General features: G+C 42.2%; 1 protein-coding gene across 1 annotated transcript; it reads right to left on the bottom strand.

The window, feature by feature from the left end:
- Positions 1–914: 914 nt before the first annotated feature.
- On the bottom strand, positions 915–21,479 carry plcb2 (phospholipase C, beta 2). The gene is made up of 32 exons (XM_085766748.1): positions 21,309–21,479; positions 20,245–20,322; positions 19,494–19,562; positions 18,473–18,613; positions 17,957–18,036; positions 17,775–17,828; positions 17,588–17,663; positions 17,367–17,467; positions 16,725–16,885; positions 16,490–16,636; positions 16,181–16,338; positions 14,565–14,647; positions 14,302–14,386; positions 13,609–13,858; positions 13,419–13,501; positions 13,242–13,338; positions 13,042–13,126; positions 12,741–12,865; positions 12,291–12,442; positions 10,727–10,891; positions 10,534–10,633; positions 10,259–10,363; positions 9,983–10,047; positions 9,729–9,812; positions 9,140–9,596; positions 8,760–8,943; positions 8,088–8,229; positions 6,697–6,761; positions 6,087–6,131; positions 5,807–5,864; positions 3,340–3,423; positions 915–1,690 (listed from the first exon to the last, which is right to left on the bottom strand). The coding sequence occupies exons 1-32, from the start codon at positions 21,390–21,392 to the stop codon at positions 1,520–1,522; spliced, it is 3,834 nt and encodes a 1,277-aa protein (XP_085622874.1). The 5' UTR covers positions 21,393–21,479; the 3' UTR covers positions 915–1,519.
- Between the last annotated feature and the right edge of the window lie 599 nt (positions 21,480–22,078).

Here is a 22,078-nt window from a genome sequence, read left to right as displayed (position 1 = left end):
GGGAAGATGCACAAACGGAAGTGGCAACATTTTCAAAATAAAACGACCGGAAGTGTGAAATAGACGAAACAAACGATTTCATTTTTTTTTTTTCATTTTCATTTCATCTTCCTGCGGCCCGGTACCAAATGATCCACGGACCGGTACCGGTCCGCGGCCCGGTGGTTGGGGACCACTGCTCTACACAGTGACTTACACAGCAGCTCATCAGTGAATAGGTAGATATAGATAAGAGATGAAGGTAAGAGACTGGCACTGATAATACAGAGGACACATTTCATTATTGCTCTATGAAGATGACTGGGTTTACCGAATCAAAAGCTGAAGGGAGTATCTGTGTTTTTATATCCATCCGTTCGGTCTCATTCTTCTGAGAGATACCTCAGAAAGGCCTTGAGTAATTGACGAAGGGAATTTAAACGCGTCTATTGGGACAAAATAATAAAGTGATTTTTTTTTAAAATTGAAAGGTTAAATATCGATGTCATCAGGTTTTGCAAAAACACTTTTCTGGCCACAAATTCAACCCCATAACTCAGGCAGAGACGGAAACAGTGTGACCTCAGTTCACCACTAGTCAGATGTTGAAGTGCTGACGCTGACCTCGAGGCTGTGGTGACTGTTCAGATCCTCTGTGCTGATGAGTTCAAGATGTGAACAAAGCATTCAGGTTGTACAATGTGTAGCCTCTTCTGTATCATCTGTATTTGAAGCATTTTCCATCAGAGTCAGACACAGAATCTGACTGCTTTTTGTTTTTGTCCATTTGCTACACAAACACAGTTGACATACAGCAGAAAGTACAACAGACTGTAACTAATTTAAATCAATTTTATTTAAATATCACTATTTCACAAATAAATAAATAAAAAAACAACTATGCTATTACATGAGTCTGAACTGAAACTTGACATTATGTAATTCATTCTAGTTTTGCATGGCCTTGTAGGATTGTTGTTGCAATGGAGTAAATGCACCTTTTCTCCATTCTGCAGAACTCGCTTCGTGGTTTCATGGAGAATCACACGAGCAAAATCAAGTTATGCTCAAGTGTCACAGATGTCACAGAGTCTCTCCTCAGTCTTCAGCCTCAGATAACCTGCTTTACCACTACATTTTCTTGCTTTCATTTATTCCCAAATTTTTAACTAATTAAGAGAACAGAAATGAGACTGTGGGGCTGTTGGATATTTGTCACTGAAAAGCTCCCAGTTTGGTTATTTACTAATGAAAAGCAACTAAAATAGAGAGTAAAATAAACATTTTAAATCATTCCCAAATCATATAACTGGTTGACATGACATCCATGACATTGTCATTATGTTTTCAAGGTCCCTATGAATAGCACCAGAATCTAAACTGAAATTCCACACAGTTAGAGCTCCCAAAGTAAAAAAAAAAGAAACGATATTTAGACTGTAGATAATGTAACAGCTTGAAAAGAACATGAAAGTGAGGAAAAGGTTTTTCAAAAGTTAAGACACGGTTACCCTGAGGGGTCGGGGAGCAAAAGACAAGTTCAGCCAAGAAAGACGTCGCCATAGAAGCCGCCTCCTTCCACCTTCTTGCCTCCATCCTTTTCCACCAGGTCAGGGAAGTGAGCCCCCACGCAGGCATTAACAGCGTCCCTCACCTCCGCTGGCAGGGACCTCAGCTTCTGCGCGTGCTCGTTCACGGCCTCTTGATTGAGCTGCAGACACACGAGGCCAAATGTCAGTTAGAGGTTAAAAGCTTTTATGAAGCTTTAAAGCTTTTCTTTGTCCACCAGGTGCTTATCACAGTCTTTAGAGAATGGATTCCTGTATTGACAGGAGTAAACATAAAGATCAGTGGCTCAGATTGATTTTAAATTTCAGAATATTTAACAACATACATTCAACATTTTGGCAAATTGGCCCATTGCCATAATCCCTATAGTTTTAGGAGTAGGTTCGTTACTTTTAATTGTTGGATGCAAGCTATTTTTACAACGGCAGAGCAGAGGATTTAATGAGTTTGATGAGGGAAACCAAGAAATCCCATTAGCCTCCGTAGTGTAGCTCTGAGCAGCTGGCGGCTCTGCTCCACCGTTCTAAAAATATCTTGCATCGACAATTAAAGGTAACGAATACTCCTAAAACTATGGGGATTAAGGCAATGGACCAATTTGACAAAATGTTGAACTGAATGGCTCGATGCTGAATGCATATTGCACTGATTAGACCTCCTGTTTGCAGCAAATAAATGATCCTCATTTGTTTCTTTGTCTTTTAAGCCTCACTTGGATTCCTCCCACTGGTTCTCACAATATCAAAAACCGAATTTGTAAGTAATACTATGGTGAGACATAAAAACACAGCCTCCATCTGGCGTTCACGCGTCAACCATTTAACACCTCTTGTCTCAATACCAACTGCCAGGGTTTCACTAATTCAAAGCAGAGCATTGTCATTAGAAAGTGCTCTGACATCATTTACAGCGGCAGGAGCTCGGTATGTACGTTCTCCACTGCATGAAGTGGATGTGTCACACTGCAGCGGCAGCGCCCTGCACTATCACTGGCCAAGAATGTATGTGAGACATTGAGATTTGTTGTTGTTGTCATAGTTTGCATTGTGGATGTTTGTTTGTGTGTTTGTACGTAGCTTTTAATCACACTGTGGTGATAAAACCCTGTACACGGTGACATTATGGGAAAACACAGAGCATTTGGAAGGTGAGTCTTAATAATTTAGATAAATTGGGACAGATTATGAATTGCAATGAAGTGAAACTATTTTATTTTAGGACTGAGACTTTTGGATAATGCTAGGTTATGGGTTGGTTCTGGGTCGTACAGTCTAGTGGTTGTGGTCGAGGGTAGGATAAGCTTCCAGGGAAATAATGTTAAAAGGACATTTCCACTGCAGGGTTAGAGCGATGACAGGAACCTTTTAAGGAAGACTGCTGCATTTCAGAGGAGCCACAGTCTGAAAAAAACTGAGGGAAGATTCAATAGTTTTAACTGCCCAAAACGTTCCCTTCATGGAAACACAAGGAGCTTCAACCCTGGGAAGTTCCTCATTAAATATTCTTGGGAAACTGAAGTTTTTGGTGGAAAAGGCTTCTTAGATTTTCTTTTTGGCAAGTAAAACCAAAGACCGTAAAATAACTCCATAAGTTGCCTGCTCTTGAGGAAGCATTGAAGGAACCATCAGAGTTTGCAGTGCTGAAAAATGCCAACTGGCAAATCTGTCACTGATAATTTCTCTAAGAATTTGAAATACTGACTTTCAGTTCCTTTTTGCACACACAATAAATTGAGTCCCTGAGTTTTATGGTTGTTGTTTGAAATAAAATGGAAGTGAGAGGAGCGTGCACCTGATTAGTCAAGGTCTTGATTTCCTCCAGCGTAGCAGCCTGTTTCTTCATCAGAGCCTGTTGCTGCGGGCTGTGATCCGAGGACTGTAAACGGTACAGCAAAACACAATACAGCATGTCACCAACTGGAAAAAAACACCATCGATCTGCGGTTTGAGCCTGTGTGCATACGGTATCAAGAGGGGGATGAAGACTGTTTGCATGTTAACACTTGACCCGCTCATGTTTCTCCCCGTGTGTGTGTCTGGTGAGGAGTGCACCCACGGGAGGCAACCTGAGCCAGAGAATCAATACAGTTAAGTCACAACAGGTTGGATTTGTCCAGTTTGGTTATGCAGCCTCTCTATTCACCCAGTCCATTCAGCGCCGAGGCAGTAAGCAAGAGATTGTTTTTTTTATAAATAGTTGTGTTAATTAATTGCTGAATGTTGATTAAGCAGATCAAAGTGAGCTGCAACGCAACCCCAGCGTGCAGGGGGATCAGAGAGAGGGTCTGTCATCAAAACGAGGAGCACGGTGAAACAGCCGTGGTCTTTAACCCAGATACAACGGGTCTGAATCTTGATGAGCCAACAGAGGAACAAGAGGAGAGCTCAGTGAGTCATCCACTACGCATGGATTAGCCCGCTCCCTGTAAACAGCTTCTGAGTAAAGGACAAGTCCGGCCTATGGTCAGGGCCCGCTGCAAAAAGGTTGCATGTGATTGTGTACGTGGGTGGTTTGTGGGTGTGCATGCTCACATGTGTGTAGGTGTTCTTACAGCTCAACAATGTAGGTGGTGTGTATGTGTAGGTGTGTAGGTGTGTGTGTGTAGGTGTGTGTGTGTGTGTGTGTGTGTGTCCGTTAACAGCACGTGGGTCTATTATATGGATGGTGTGCAGCTGTATGAAAGGAGAGTATTGTCACATGCCTAAGGTGGGGGTTTTTTTTTCTCCACGTTTTTTTCCTCAGATCTTTAGAGACTCGCTGCCTCTCCGTAACCATAGTAACGCTCTTAAACACAATAGGTGTTGAGCAGACAAGGAGATGTTAGGTGCCAGCTCTGACAGTAGTGCTGTCTTATAGGCTCACATGAGCGTGGTAAAGGCATCGCTTTCTCGCTGCGAGCCAAATGAGGAGAGCGATACTACTCTCACAGTTGGACGTTAAACACGTTGCTACGGCGAAGCAAAGCCAGTTACCTTAGCTGAGGACATTTTGGGAAATATGCTGACAGTAGGCTAGCTTGGTATTCGCTGAACAGACATGGTGGTGGGAGTGATCTCAGATCTAACTCTTGGCAAGTCTGCAAGAATGTATTGTTGCCAAGAGTTGGATTTGGTTTTGAAGGCTGCTCGCACTATCTGGTGTGTTGAGTAAATATGAAGCCACTGTCAGCTGCCTGAATGTTTGTATCATTCATATGAAATCAAAGTAGAAAAAAGTATCATGGGTGGTTATATGTCCCTGTAGTGTCACTGTCACACCCACCTTTAAAAATATATGTGTTTGTTTGGGTTTAATTGTACTCGACAGAGCTGGGCTAGCTCTACCTCCCTGTTTCCAGTCTTTGTTCCAAGCTATGCTAACCTGCTGCAGCTTCCTGCTACTTTACTTACTGTGATTTTTATAATGACCACAATATACATTTGAATTTTGAATTTATTTATTTAGGATAGCCCCTAACGATAACAATAACGAGATGACTCATGACCCCATTTTGACATCACAAATTTCTGGCGATCCTGCGATCAAGTGACTGCACGTGATCACGGCCGTCAATCAAGATGCACCAGCTCAGATATTTTTATATGCTGCATTTTATTTGAACTCGATTTATGTTCGAAAAAGTGGAGGTATCGAATATAGTTGTTTAAGATTGTGTGTGGTGTTTTTAATCATAATTTTAAAAAGAATAATGATTAGTTAAAAATAAAAAAAATTATCAATTAGGCCTACTGGACATTTCAGGTTAGAGCAACACATGCACAGGCATAGTACCACGGTGACAGAGAAGATGTACGAAGTGCAATCCCATATTCCGTGTAATAAAAAAATAAATAAAAGGTGCAAAAAGTGCAGCAGGGCAGTACCACAGTAGCACAGGACAGATGTGTAAATGTTGTATGTTCCAGCAATGCAAAGTCCAGTCCACAGTTACAGTAATGGTGGTGTTTTCTTCATCCTGCTCCTTTCCATGCATAGAATGTGTAAATTATAATCTGTTACCATTTTGTCAGTATCGTATGAATTGAAAATGTCCATGCATGGAACAAATAAAAAGGAAATGATGGGTTGCGGTGGGTGATGATGGGTGGGGGTGGGGGGTGGGCTGGCTGATTGAGATGTCTTAAAGTTGTACGTTGCAGCAATGCAAAGTCCAGTTCAGTTATCGTTAAGTCAGCTGTTAAGACATGTGAGTGGTATATCTCCTGATAGAGCTACAATTATACACATACCTGCACAAAATGAAGACTTGTATACTTACCGCACCATCAGACTGACTAGTTTCATCCAACATCTCTGTGCTGGCAGCCTTTTTAAGCCTAAGAGAAGATAATTAATGCTTTTCAACGTGGTGTTAAGAAATGTAACAAATCAACCTTGGCTCGATGTGCAGAGTCATGAGGGGGAGAAGTAAAAGGCTTAACTCCACCTCATCATTTGTCTCTTTTCATATTGGACAACAAGCCGTAACGCAGCGAGAGGAAAGGCAATGAATGGAAACACATCCAGTAACTGAAGGCAAGGTCATGCTGAGAACTCACTTTGCTTTCTTTGAGAGTGTTTTCTTCATTTTATCTTTGGCTTCGCTGCAATATAAGACAGAGACAAAGAGTAAGGACTCATGCAGAAAAAAAAAAGGACTTGATTTGAAATGTAAAAATGAAAAGTTGCTCTATAAACAACCGTCCTCCTTTAAACAGGAGCTGTGAGGGCTGTGTGTGTCTGATGTGACCTTTTCTTTACAGTGAAAACAGACTTAAATGCAATATCATGGTGTCTGTGTGGACAGGTAGACGGCTGCTCTGCTCCCCTGCTGCTGTTTAAACACCTGTTGGATAATGGTTGTCCTAAGATAACCATCCGCCAGCTGGGGACTTGGGATAACACACACACACACACACACACACACACACACATAGGGCACCATAAGCCAGTCAAGGACGATGGAGGACCCGGGCACTGAGGTGAATCATTCACAATCTTAAGTATTCTCTTTGCAAAATGTCAAATTTCTCCCCTCACATGACTCTCTCTCTCACACACACACACACTCTCACACACTAAAGATCTGAAGGCACAGATTGCACAGACACAGCAAAGCCCTCTCAGTGTGTGCAGCATGTACCAAATGTGTTGTGCGTGTGATCACACCTCTCTATGGTCTTCATTTCGCTGGTGTGTCTGTCTGTGGCCATCTCCATCAGTTTGGCCAGTCTCTGTCACAACAGGAGAAGGAAGTGGCACATTCACAGTCGAGATAAAGACAGAAAACGTGGCGTGTGTGTTTCTAAATAACAGTGTCTGTAATTGATCGAAGTCCCTCTACTTTAAACAAAAGTTCAGGCCTCTGGAGCATCTAACTGTCACAGTACTTCTACAGTGCAGTCCACGCTGTGTCTATACTGAGGTAGCAACCTTTGAAAAACCACCTGATTGACCCCTCAGTCTCATGCAGATTCAGAGCTTATGCTAAGAGCACCCCCGAGCACCCGGCTCTGATGCATAATCAATAGAGCGTCTAGAGCGCTGGCTGCTTGCCTCTAATCCCTGACAAGCAGCAGCACACAGAGGTAACATCAGGTGCTCCATGAGAGACGTGAATGCACCTTGAACAATGGAAATGAATCCTATTTTAGGGCTGAATCATTAAGATATTATAACGGCAGCCAGGGGCAGAGCACACAGAGAAGAACTGTGTTAGGACGAGGAGTATGTGGAGCAGGTCTTGACTTTTTGATTAAAAAAAGATTGAAAATGTGCTAGAGAAGTTTTTTTGTCTTACTCTGTTCAAGGCAGACATGCACAAAGATCCTTTTTCTCAATCACAAGTGAAATCTCTACATTCAAAGTTTCAATGTCATCTACAGAATTCGATGTGAGACTGTTATATTATCATTATTGCATTATTATCTGTGATTTACTGGTTGATAAGATGAACACTTATGTTGTATTTCACGGGAGTTGAACTGATTATAACTACTTCATATATTACAGGGTTTCTTTTATCTATTTTTTCTTTTCATATTTTCAAATCATGATATATTTTACTTGCAAATCAAATTACAGATTAATTAAAAACAACAACCGTCAAATAATTCAGTGGGGTAAAAAGTCAGCCTGTAACAAATGTGTACAGATGAGGACAGGAGACAATGGGGGGGGAAAGAAAGAAAATGATTTATGTTGGCCATTTGTGGATAACAGAACAAGAACAAATGAGTTGTTTTGTGGTGTTAAATGTAAAAAAGTAAAATTTTCTCTCTCCTTTTAGCTCAGTTTTCTTCTCCACCAACTCATCAGAATAGTCTGTTGCCACTGGTGCTTTCAAACATCTTGTAGAATTGAGATGAACAGCAAAGTTTGTGATTATTCTCTCTGGGTTTGTACTACGTGTGACTGCGTCCACATACCAGTATCCATAACTGTCAATATTGATATCAGATGAGCTTTACATCCTGTGTTTGTATTAAATATCCACAGGTGCTTTCAACTAAAATGATCTTTTTGAGTGTTTTTTCTAAATAAATGCGTGTTTTACGAACCTCGGTAGCAAACTGCTCTTTCTTCCTCTTCAGTTGATCGTTGTGCTCCGTCCACAGAGCCTGCAGCTCACCCTGCATTTTCTCCTTCTGCTCCTTCACCTGCTCCGTCTTCGCACTGGAGTCTGAGCTCCCTCCCTCTCCTCTGAAGGACAAAAAAAATAAAAAATAATCAAGACAGAATAGGACATATTGAAGGAAAATATAAGTATTGACTGACAGCCAGCGTAGGTAGTTACTGGAAACCCTACAGCGCCATGTGGCCTTGAATAGTACATTTTATGCTGAAGGCTAATATCCATATTCATTTAGTTGTTCTCTTCATCCTCTAATATTCTGCTTCAGATAGAAAAACACATTAGCTGAGGAATATTCTCCGTCCTTCTAAATATAATCTCATTAATAACACTGACCAAAACAACAACAACTTCATTAGTGAGTCAATATTAATATGCTGTAGAATTGACTGCTGCTTTATGGGAAACAGAACAGCCTTTGGTGAATGACTCAACATAAACAATTGGACAGATGGGCCCCTCTACTCTGAATTGATAACATGACACCGCTGCTCACTCACACCATCCAAACATCTTTTGTCATGCGTTTTTGTTTCACAGTCCATATTTCTAAAAAAAAACAAAACAAAACATAGGAATAAGAAAAAGAAACCCTCACTCTTTCTTCTTCACAGAGGTTTTCTTCACCATGGCCTTGAAGGAGTCGGAGTATTTTTGAATCAGGTCCTCTCCTTTTTTCTGATACTTCTTTTCGGCTTCTTTCATCTCTTTCTCCTGACGCTTGACGACCTTCAGATAGTTCTTGTGCTGTGTCAGTTCTTCAGTAGTCACAGTCGAAGGCTCTGCAGCATAAACACACAGGGGTTTGTTGTGAGAGTCTGACTTGTGTTGGCAGTGGTTGTGCATCATAATAAATCTATTCAAGCCTTTTAAATTGCTCTGAGCTTTCTCTCTGGGGATCCTTTTTCCTAAAGTGTACTGACAGTAGAGAGACAGCGATAAGGGGAACATGAAGCACTTCACTGTTACAGTAGCTACCTTCACTTGAAGCTGGAGATTGGGGTGATGAACCTGCTGGAGTCGGACAGGCCGCGGCCACGGCAGCAGGTTCTGCTGGAGCCTCCTCTGTGGCTGCTTTATCATCTGAAGCAGGTTCAGGATCAGTCGCCGCCGGTTCATCTTTGGTTTCAGGAGCAGCCTCTGGCTCTGGGGAGGCTTCTTTTTCCTCAGTGGAAGGAGTGGCTTCAGGAGCGGGGTCAGATGTTCCTGCATCTGGTGCTGCATCTTCAGCAGCAGCAGAGTCAGGAGTTTGTAGAGGCTCTGCTGCTGCTTCTGCTTCTGGGGCCTCTTCTTTGGTTGGTTCTGGTGCTTCTTCTTTGGTTGGTTCTGGTGCTTCTTCTTTGGTTGGTTCTGCTGTTTCTTCTTTGGCTGGTTCTGGTGCAGGCTCAGCTGATTGTTCAGGAGCATCAGCAGAGGGAGTTGGTTCACTCGCAGCCTTCTCTGAGGGAAGCAGAAAAATTCAGCGATCAAAGCTTCAGCTTCTAACACCTATTACAAGAGTCAAGTTAAACTTGACCTCTGAACTGTAGGCTACCCCCTCACACATACAAGCTTTATTACCTGCGACCGGGGCTTCACTCTCCTTAGCTTTGTCCGTGGGGGGTAGGGCCGCGAGAGGCAGCTCATAGGGAGAAACGTAGTCAGCTGACGACTGCGTGGGAACAAAAAGTACAGGAACATCACAATCTAACAGGCCTGGTCATCTTCCAAGAAGTTAATTAGTGCTGTTAAGGTTTTATAGGAGAACTGGGGACATTACTGATACGTCAATTGTGGTTGGATGACGGCTGAGGTAGGTTTGCTGTAGCAGCTTTTCATTACCTCCTTCGGAGTCTTTGTGGTCTTCTCTGTGCCCTTTGTTGGGTTAAATAAGGCGTCGGTGAAATCTGAGGGAGTTAAAAACATCCGCATAGTGAGTCAGTATAATTTGTCACTGAATATTTACCAAATTGACAAAAACCTATATGCTCCCACACATTAGTATCTAAATCCAACCAGACTTTTGTCACTCTAACAGCATGAATTCAATTACAGCAGAGTTTTCCCCCCCCCCCTGTTCTTTTCTTTCGCCAAAACACAAAGTGAAAAGCCAAGCACCTGCAAATGCAGCAGGGATGTAGTCCTTGACCTCGATGTAGACAAAGAGAGCAGGCAGAGTGAGCGGCATGTTGCTCTCACTGCGCAGGCAGATGTGGTGGAAGCCTGCAGGGCATAAAACCAACCCAGTGTGAATGAAAAACATGATCCAGTGGCTGGCTGAAAGAAGTTAGCAAACACTCGGAGGCCTTGGATGACTCAGTGAGGTTTTAAATTATGTAGATTAGATGAAAAATTATGTAAAGTGTTTTTTTTCCTTGTTTTTTTTCACTGACCTGATTGGATAGCATCAAGTGGGATGATCCTGTGTCCCAAGAATTTCCCGTTCTCCTCATGGACTACGATTCTGAGAGAGGCCATCTCTGGGAGCAGGATCTATCCAACAACAAATATATTAAGACCAACAGTGGCACAGCGGGTTATAATGGTCGAGCTCTCACAAACACATTCTCCCTCATATGTTTTCACCTTCTCAAAAACAAAAGGCTCCTCATTCCACACTGGGTTGATGGCGTTGGGTACGCTGGACCACTTGGTGCGATATTTCTTCTTGGGGTCTCCCGGCAGCCCGATCACCTCCACCTCCACCCCGGTTTTTACACTCTTCTCTGACAGAAACTGGCCCGAGTAGATCTAGAGAGATAAACAAGATTCGATGACATACATGTGCAACCTGATTGAGTGTCCTGTTGTGTGCATGGATCCATGCTCAGGACACAGTGGCGGATAAAAATAGAGCTCAGGTTTTCACTCATGCAGGGTCCGCTGAATACCAGGAACTATGTATCAGTCGCAGCAGGAAGCTTGTATCATCATGGATTCTGCGTTCAAAGAGAAAATCAAGTGAACATGGCTGCACACACACACACACACACACACACACACACAGATATCCCAAGGCTACTGAGGTCGATTTTACTGCTCAGTTTCACTGGGTCTTGTTTCTTTTTAAATGTATCCACTCAAATGTTCCACCATACTTAAAACAGTTCCTGGTCCAATATACATCTCCATATCCTCTTAGACATATGACTAATCCATTTTTCACAGTTCCTAAAATCCATAAAGCAATTGGTCGCAGGTCATTCAAGTACAAAGCTCCATCTGATTGGAACAATCTATACCTCCATTTTAAAGTCCATCACCTCTTTTTTTTACCTTTAGAACAAATTTATTTTCCCACTTAAGAACGAGCTGTTCATGTTTATGATATCAATTTGTATTTTATTCATTTTAATTATTATTTTCCTCAAAACTGCAGTGGCATTCTGTTTCTCCTGATGTTGCATTGTGATGTTGTCCCCTCAGTAGGTCAGTCATCTCACACTTAAAGCACTTTATTATGGACACGCTCCCAAACTGCTGCTGATGTATGAATGCCATGGTTTTTTTGTTTAAATCATTGTCTTTTTTTTTATCTGATACGATTTTAACTTGTTTTAATTATTTATTATTTTTAGTACAGCACTGCTAGAAGCTGGTGAGAAATGGTATTTTAGTTTCAGCCTATGTACTATGAACATACATTTGTAAGAAATGACAACAATGTCTTGAGTCTTGTATTGTTATGGGGACATGCTATGTGAGCACTCATGTAGGTATGCATGTATGTATTTGTAATCTATTCTCTTGAGAGGTGGGTGGGGCATGGGGGCTGGGAGAGCAGTGTGTTTTGTATCTGTTGTGTCTCATTGTAATGTATGTCTTTGTGTTATTTTTGTATGTAGGACCCCCTTGAAAACTAGACGGTGCATCTCAAGGGGCAATCCTAAATAAATTGAAATTGAAATTTAAAGGAGCAAAAGCAGCTACCAGCTGTTGACATATTGCACTGTTGGTTTATCACTCCCCCCACAATGCAATGCAATAAAGGGTGCAGCTTTAATGAGTAAACAATTTAAACTGCAGCTTTAAAGACTTCATTTTCACCTTGAATTATTAATATTGCACAGATGCAGACGGGCCTGTGTCAAACACACTGTAGGGCTGTTAAAGTCAGAGGAGCGTATTGATGACAAGGTGGTGAACCTGCCTTTATGGTCAGTGTGCTTGCCACAACTGTGTCAATCCTGTCACAGAAGGGGTCAAACTTCTTGTCGCTGCGGCGCAGGACGTCGTGCTTGAGCAGGTATCCCGTTCTGCCGTTGTACTCGAACAGAGCCATGTTCAGCTGCATGGGGAAATCTGAAAATAGACACAAAGCAGACGGTTCATGCCCCATCTCTCCGGCACAAGGAGGAGCAGGGAGCAGCAGTATTTGGGGATGCGAGGCACAGCAGAGGCCCCCAGTGAGGTGCAACACTGACCCACTGTGGCCAGAAACAGAAGTTCAGGTTTTGTAGAGCAGCAACACATTTTAAATACATCAGGATAAAAAAGGTGATTAAACAAGAGCTGTAAAGAGTTAAATAGTTTCATGTATTATAACCCGGTTATGACATTTTAAATGCTTATCAGAGCATTGAGTGTCCATGATCTCTACCCATAGTCTGGTAGTTGAGCGCCACCAGCTGGCAGCCCACATTCCAGAAAGGCTGTGGGCTGTAATTGGATGAATCCATTCTTGTTCCTTTGGGGTAAATCCTGCTCATCTGCCTCTTATTGTATCTGAGAGATGGTTAAAGACGCACAACATTACACTTCTGTATTTGTGTGTGAGCCGGTAAATGCTTATATTCTTATGGCAGCATAAAGACACATATCGATGTTGTTATATGACGACAGGTTTCTTTTTTGTTTGTTTTTTTGGGAGCATAACAATCTGCAGTGGTCTTAAAGGATACTCGACAAATTCAACAGCAGACTTGGAGATCATTGCCTCCCCTTTGGTCTCCACAAAGGAGGAGATGACATAACTCTTGTTTTTCTCTGTGAAGGGAAACAGAATCAAGGACTGGTATAACTTTGATTTTCTTTTAAACCGTGTATTGCAAAAATGTATTTTGTCTGGTCCGGGGGTTTTATCTATGAGGCGGGGACATACTTCTGGCATTGTCAAAGGAGATGAATTTGTTGGGCTGGATGTAGTTGACCAGGGATGACATGGCCTCATACGCTGTCACTTCTTGTCCAGCTGTGCCCTGTGGGGGATTGACAGGAAGTCAACTGACGTTTGAACTGTTTAAGCCGGACACGGATGATGACATATCTCATGCTCCACCTCATCTGATGTCTTCATTTTCTCCTCGTCCTGCTCCTCTGTGTCTTCCTGCTCCTCGTTCTCCTCCACAGCTGCGTCGCCCTCTGGTTAAACGTATAAACATAAAGTCCAGTAACAACTTAAAAAATAAACACACAGGCCTATTTTAGGAGTCTAATCTGATATGGCTCGGTGTCTTTCCTGTGTGCACCTTGGTTTTCCTGGGTGCTGCTGGGTGCTGGGTTTGCAGGATCAGCAGGAGTGCTGTTTGCAGCCTGGGTGGGGGCAGCTGTGGCCGTGGTCGTGGTCGTGGATGTGGTTGTGGGCTGCTCGGGGGTGGCTGCTGCTGCTGTGGTGGTTTTCTTATTCTGGGCTGGTTTTTCATGGCTGCCCTTCTTGTTCTTGATGAGGATCTTGCCCATGAGCTCAGACGGGCTGGGGATCTGCTGGCCCGGCTTCAGCTGGATTTCACACACAAAGGAAGGCACAATGGAATATAATTACTATTGCTATTTTGGTTTTTCACAGCGAAATCTGTGAACAGTCGTGTGTGTGTGTGTGTGTGTTTGTGTGGCAGTGCACAACACACATATAGGCTCGCTGAGTGGAGGCGAACACATGTTTCCGTTGTAAAAAAAAAACAACCAGATTTCAATCAGTTGATGGGGTATGGGAGCCTGTGGGGGTCATGTCTAGCAGAGATAAGCAGGGGGACAAACATGAAAGTTGAAGCTTGTCATTCCTTCATGCTAACGCGGTTACTCTGCAGACCTCAGCTGAGTCCCACAGCGTAACACGATGATAATGCTTTATCTGATTGTTCTGTTTAACAGATCCCCACACACAAACTTTATCTAACTCTATTATTTTGACAGCGGGGGCCGTGTTGCTGCAGTGCACTCACAGGGTATTTGTCCAGCGTCTCTGTTTGCAGGGCATCACCAAATATGGTTTTGCAGTAGTTGGCCATCTTCTCCTGCTGTTTCACCCTGTAACAAAGCAGCAGGCTACACTGTTACTGCCAGGACTCAGGAGGACAGGTTCAATTACATCCTTGATTTTTTTTCATCAATATTCCATTTGGGGATAATGGCATAAAGATCATTATTACCTTATTACATTGTGTTAATAGCATTACATGGCATGAGTTCATGGAAAAGCTCTTACGAGTCAACGTGGTTCTCGAAGGAGAGGATAACAGGGTACTGTGAGGTCTTGAAGGCGCTCTCAGCTATGGCCTCGATCACATCCTGTCACACATTACAAACTGTTTTTTATGCTTTGAATAAGACTTTTTAATTAAGATTTAACAGCACAAATCATGAACAATCAGATGAGTCAGCAGGAAGCAGCAGAAAAAAAGACGGGAACAAACAGTGTGCCTAACAGACTGAACCGTTCTGGCTTATTCTTCTAAGAGATGAAGAGACGTCTTGACAAACTGCAGAACTATTTCCTCTGTGCAGACGCCCCGAAGTCGGCTCCAAACCGATCCCATCCAGAAGCTGACAGTAAACTGAAGTGAGGTGTTGTGTCCGGGCCCCTGGGACTGTGGCGCTGCCGCTGCCCTTAAATGGAAGTGTTAAGTGCAAGAGGATGACGGGGGTGTTTGCCTACCCAGTGTGCGTGCGTGTGTGTTTGCGTGTTGCTGTCCTTTTAAGCCTTCACATTCTATTGCTCTTTCATGTGCACACGGACACGAATAAAAGCTAATCAGAGGATTTATAGGCTCATCATGTACCCATGATGCATCGCAGCACTCTGAGTGTATACAAGACAGTGTCATATTGAAACAATGCAAACTGTGCTCACGGAGAGTAAAAGGTCGGCCACTTACAGCACTATGGAAGGCAAAACATGTCTAAACAAGAGAATAGAGATAAGAGGAGGGAGTGGGAAGAACTTCAACTGGGAATTGTTACAAAATTAATTTTCTGGGTTGAGGTTTTTCCACTTCTATACATGGGTGTTTGAGTTTAGCTCTCCCAGACATACACAATAACTCAGATACTCAATACTGAATACTCAATAATCAGAGCACACTATTCTAAGCACGTACTTTAATCAAATAGATAATAAAGTGTAATTAAACTACGGTAACCTAAAATATAAAATAATGGTAACACTTTATAAGTACACACTATTAAGCATTAGTTAAGCATTAATAAATACTGAATTCTTCATTAGTATGTAGTTTATAAATACAGTTAGTGCTTATCAATGATGAGTAAAACATTTTTAACTGTGTTTCTAAAGTACATAATGAGTATCCATGTGTGATGAATTCAGTATTTAATGCTTAACTAATGCTTAATAGTGCGTACTTATAAAGTGCTACCAAAATAATAAGTAAACTGAGCCTAAATAAAAATCTGTGTCACTGAAAATGGAACAGGTCATACAGTATATTAATTCATAGTGCAAACAGAACACTAGCAATTTCCTATTAGGAGATTCATTTAATTGTTGAAATATTAAATTATGAATGTTGTAGGCCTATTTCATGTACAGCTAATCACTGGTGTAAATTGATTATCTAGTGTTGTCTAGAAAGGGACTAGATTACACATTATAAAACTGGCTTTGTAACTGTGCAATGAGGGGTAGTGAAAATAAACTTATTTTCAAGTGTCACTGAAAAAGAAAACTATAAAAAGCTGCTCTTGGACTTTCGGCATGCAATTTTGGGATGGTCCCTAATGAAACCTGATCATATCAGAACACTGTCTGCTCATATCATCATATAGAAATATTGGGTTGTGTATGAGGGTGGAGGAAAAGACCTTGAAGAGGATCTCGGTGGTCATGGTGAAGCCGTGGGTGATGATGGGCTCTTCATCTGGAGGTTTGCCCTTCCAGCAGTCCAGCTCCAGACACCTGCAGCCGGACAGCAGACACTGACGGTACATCTCCGGAGAGGACACGCCGGAGAACTGACCGGCTGCAGGATGACAGACAGGAAGTCTCAGAAAAAAACTCCCAGCATGCCCCCTGAATGATCCTTACAATTGCATGCCAGTAGTGCACACATAGCCTGTGCAGAATCTCACACTGTAGGAATGAGGTACATGGATTTATAATGTGCATGTGACCTGTCAGGTATGTGTTGTGGGAGGACTTGATGAAGTAGTGGGGTATGGGATGGATCATCTCCTGACTCTGGGCCAGCTTGTCCTGCACCACAACCGAGGTCTCGGGCCCCATCAGGTAGAAGAGCAGCCCCTCTGGAGAGATCAGGCCTGGAAGATGAAGCAGACATAAAGAGGCAGTTAAACAAAGGTGTGATTATGAGGCTGTGTGAATTGTCAGTCATGTATTAAATCTCACTTCTGTTGGAATTATTGGAGCAGGGTTCATATTTGTCAATCAGAGCTTTGATCTGATCCTGGCGCAGACGTGGGAAAAGCTCCTCATTGAGCCGAGAGTCCCTCTGCTTCTCGTTGAGAAACTTGGTGAAATTCTCCTTTGTCATTGTGGGTTTGTTGGAGCTGGAGGGAACAGTGAGACGTGACAGTCACATCAGCGCTTGCACATAATGTTGCTCATGCCCCTGGCAGCCCTGCTGCCTCCCACCTGAGCCTGTGCCAGGTAGTTAATGCGTGAGCTGGCGGCTTAAACTGGCCCGAAACACGAGGCCAGAATAATGTCATTTACACCAGGCATCTGTGGCTTTGTGCTACCGAATTACAATATGTAAAGAAGCTCGTTTATGGCTTCATAACAATCGGAGAGAAAATTACCTCATCCTTTAAATGAGGTGTACAGGGATGCCAGATGAGAGAGTTTACAACTACATAATGATGTCACAGGAAGGTAAATGCAAGATAAAAGTAACGATTATAATAAACCATTATGTAAATCATATAAACTAGGTGCAAAATTGGAGATATGACAGGAAGTAAAATGATAAATTGAGGCTTATTCAGGCGTATCAGGAGAAAATCAGTGGAGTAAAACAGGTGGACTTACTAAGAAGTGAAGATCTCGTAGATCTCTGGTCGCGGGCAGAGATTTGTCAGAAAGGTCCTGAAGGCAGTCTCAGTGAACACATCAGGCTTCATGGTGTCATGCTGAAAATCCACAAAATCCAAAATATCTGCTCTTATATTGCAATAACCATTCAGCAGTGGGGGTGTGAAATTATAATAGTGAGATATTTACATGGGTATTACAAAAGCTTAGCTCCTCACCTTTCCTTTAGGTAGGTGTGCTGCTGCTAAGGCACTTTCCACCCTCTTCTTATCCGCAGGGAACATCTTGTAAATACTGAGAAAACACACAGTGAGAGATTGAGTGGGTAATATGGAAATCCACTGTACAAACTAACCACTGCATGTCATCCCACACCTTCAGAAGGCTGGCTGCACTGTAACCTACTTTTTCACCAGGATCTTTCCGTCCTTGTTGGTGTGGAGAGAAATGCGGACGTACCTAAGATGGAAAACGCGGAGGATCACTGCTGCCATGAGATCATTCAACACTAAGTTGTGCATCTTGTTGTAGACATTCAGTGGTGTGGTATACAAGCTCAAATGACCCCCCATACAACGATGACTTACATTTTCTCCAGGAAGACCTGTCTGCATGAATTGTTTCTTGCAGCGTTGTAGGCGATCGCCAGGATGTCACTCGCCCAGTTCTGTTGAGCATTTCATTCAAAAAACAAAATCAAAGAGCAGTTTACACTCAGTGTCAACATGAATTGTGCTCGATCTGTCATTATCCCTGAAAGGGTTATAAAGGCTTTCAAAATCAACACAAACTTACCACTAGAGGGCATTAACATAATAGTACCACAGGAAATGAGAGCAGTGCATGTGGCGTTTGAACCAAACACAATTGAGGTTTCATTACAGTTGATTAAATCTGGGTATTGGAGTCATAAAGTCTAATAAAGGCTGAAAGGGATAGAGAGGAGGCCTTAATGGGGCTGGCTCATTGTAGGATGGCTAATGACCGGTGGCTGTGTGAGAACAATCAGAGGGGATCAGTGACAGAAGGGAGGGATTGTAAACAGCTAGAGGAAGGACAGGAGTGCCAATAACACACAGTCAGTCTATACAGTGGTTCATTACCTGTGTCACTTTCTCCTTTGCAGCAAAGAAGTTGTGGTAGGTCAGATTCACCGTGTCCATGCCCGAGACGATGGTCAGGGTTTTAGCCAGGTGGTTGCTGTCTGGAAAGTCCAGGTTGAACACGTTGCGAACTTTGGGGTGCTGTTGAGAGCAAAGGATGTGATGAATAATGATGCAAAAAATACAAATACACACATTATGTCTATACGTATTCATTGTGTGCTTGCTTCAAAATCACATCTGACACACTTGTTCTCTACACTGATTGGACACCTGGGAGCTTGTCCAGCACAGGCAAATGCGCTGACCAAGACATGCAAACATATGCACATCCACATGGACTAATAAACACACACCAAAACACACACACACACACACACACACACACACACACACACAGAAACTTTCATCTAGAAAACAAAGAGAAGCAAGAACAGGCCGTGCAGTGCTCTAGGCGCTCCTCTCCTCTATATTATATTCTATAATCAATCACTTCTATCTGCTATACTTCCAAGAGAGTTGACGTCAGCACTGGAACTTTTTTCCCAAAACTCTTTAGAGGCCCGAGAGGAGGACGTGCCTCCAACGACTGCACCCTAACTGGGATGAAGCGCTGCTCTGTGTTCTCCCTCAGGGGAGCAGACTTCACTTTCCCCACAGTGAGGGATGGTGATGATGGATACATACTGAAACTCTCTATGGAGGCTGGGAGGGGGCAGCTCTCAGCTATTGACCTAATGACTCAGTGTGTGTGGTGTGGTGTATGTTTATGTTTGTCTATGTGAGCATCTGTTTGTTTCTGCGGTGGGGGGAGGGGATCAGTCTGAGCGCATGTGGCCATTGCCTTTTTTTTCTTTTTTTTTGCAATGCAAACATGCCTCTCAAACTAATGGGCAAACTTAAGGCTTGACACAGTATTTGCATGCCTGTAGAGATTCTTACACAGCGAGCAAACCAGCCTGACTCGATTAATAAATCAGAGTGCAGGTTAATAAAGTACATATCAATGCAGTATACTCACTTTGGGAAGTTTTGCATATTTTCCTACCCGGGTATCTCTGATGGTAGCAACATCCAGGAACGTTGTTTCCTAGAAACAAGAAGCAGAGAATCATCTCGACATGTAGGCGCCTGTCCAAATATGGATTTGAGATACAAGTCATCCTCTGGCAAAGTGCAAAAACTATGGGGTTCACTTTGTTTGTGTGAAGACTGGCACATCGAGTAGGAAACTGTGGCGATGCTTTTTCCATTTAAAACGAACATGAGCACTTAATAGTCGTTGACGACAGCGTGCCAGCAGTGACTGTGGCAGACATTTACTGTGGGCTTCACTGGTTCTGTGATGTGCTAAAAAACCAGAGGGTGCCTCAATGAGAGAGAGAGAGAAATGGAGCAGCAAAGAGGAATAGTTCTCTCTCCGCCGAGTGCATCACAGTTCAGCTGCAGCAGGATGGTGAGCCCACATCAGCACCAATCAATAATCTCCTCAAGCTGCTGGGATCAGAAGGTGCAATGCAGCTTTTAGCTATATCCCACAGCTTTTAACACATCCTAATCACCAACACATTACACACACACTGTGGCTGTTCCTCGCTGAAACATGACTACTCCTAATTAATGACTGTTTTGATCCGTCAGATGCATTCAAGCCATTTAATTTTCGACAACCTGCTGAATGAGAGTCCACGCTGCCTGACCGTGACATTATTGTGTGAGAGCTTCTTTTTTTTGTTGTTGTTTTTTTTTTACAGACTTTTAATATTGATTACCTTGCTTTGGTTGATCCAGTAGACGTAAAAACCCTTCGGATCCATCCTCATGGTGACAGGACCAGTCTTTGTGGAGTCCTTGATGGAGATAAGGGAATTGGTGTCCACGCATTTTGGACATTTATTGAGTTTAAACCTCTGAAAAATAGCTGCTTGATGCTGGTGTGCTGATGTTAGATTCCTTAACAACCACTTCTCTTTTCCAAGACAAGTTAAAATGAACCATCACTGATTAAAGTTCATTATAGATAATAGTTGGAATAAAATAAAACCGGCATGAAGTGGATTATAGATTTGATCTGGATACATGCTAATATTTCATTATGTCTAACATTTTATAATCCCCCAGATGTTCAAAAAGTGTAATCTGGATAAAAAATTATGGATTTTGAAATCCCTTTTTTTGCTATCCAGGATCACGTAATCGTAATCTTAATTGTATCCCAGTTGTTCAAAGCAAAGTTGGACTGGATCACTCTGATCCAGATCTAAACTCTTCAAGATTACCAAATCTGGATAATGAGTGCCCGAGATGGGACTGTGCATCACAATGAATGCTGACAGCAGCAAGGGGTCACTCAAAGTTAAATTCAGTTTGGGGAAAAATAGTTGGGGAAAAGTTTTCCAGTTGTAGAATATTCAAAAGTTAACTTTATTTACTAATCACTGTTATGGTTTAAAAATGTGGTGCAAAATATGAATAAATAAATGTTTATATACCACATTATAAATATTGTTTATTTGAGCAGTTTGAAATTAATTTAAATCACATTTTGTTCCTGAAATCCCCCCTGAATCCACCCGACTGCTGGGATCAGAATAATCCTGTTTTTTTTTATCAAAGTTATCCCGATCCTTCTAAAAAGTTTTGAACAACACAAACTGCGGGTTTGATCCAGATTAAAACCAAGATTGCATTACGTGACCTAATCCAATCTCAGAATCCATTTTTGGTTTTGAACAACCCATTTTCAAGATTTGATCCAATCTATGAACAAAAATCCAATCAGATTACCTTTGAACAACTGGGCCCTAGCTCTGATTTACTTGAGATATCCACTCACCTCTGACCACTTGGTAAATCTGTCTCCTTTGACCAGGTAGTCTTTGACCTGTGGAGGATCCAGAAAATATCTTTTCTTATTCATTTTGTCCTTTAGTCTTCTGGCCTTTGTTGTAGTTTAAAGCTGTGGCTGCAATATATCCACCGTGTGGACGTCCACCATGGCCATAACCGCCTACCTACTATCTCTCAGACTCTGACTGAACACAGGATGCACCATGAGAAATATGCATTGCAAATTAAGCTGAGGAAAAAAACCTAAAGGTAGTAGTGCTGCTGCCTGTAGAGCCAGAGCTGTGGATTAAAAAAACAATATGAGGAAAGCAAAACAATATGTAATGGTAGAAAAACAAAACATATTCACTCAAAATTATCCATTTCCTGTTTGTGCGGTGCAAAAAAACATTTAAAAGGCATTTGAATCTAAAAGTTTTTTTGAAGTGTGTCTATCCAATCAGATTTCTTTTCACCTTAAAAGCCTTTTTTTTAGTTTGGATAAATTGATCCTTTATTGGGTGAATTTACTCATGACTTAGTTACTTAGTTACGAGTGCTTATTTATTTGAGTTGATTGATTCCTTGTTCACTGTGTAAATAAATAAATGGCTACGTACAGCTTCACATACAGTACAGTACTGTTGTTGACAGAATTTATTCAGTCATTAACTTATTAGTTTATCAAATGATGCCACAGACATGTGTCCGTGGTCATGATGGAGACTCCTTTATTACTCGGGACAGGACTCCAGCTGCTCTTTCAACAAAAGACTC

This window comes from Trachurus japonicus, chromosome 22, assembly GCF_045865225.1.
Source record: "Trachurus japonicus isolate A0001 chromosome 22, Traja_1.0".
In the NCBI taxonomy this organism is placed as follows: domain Eukaryota; kingdom Metazoa; phylum Chordata; class Actinopteri; order Carangiformes; family Carangidae; genus Trachurus; species Trachurus japonicus.
The sequence above is the reverse complement of the archived record's forward strand: the minus strand, read 5'-3'. Positions and strand labels throughout refer to the sequence as shown.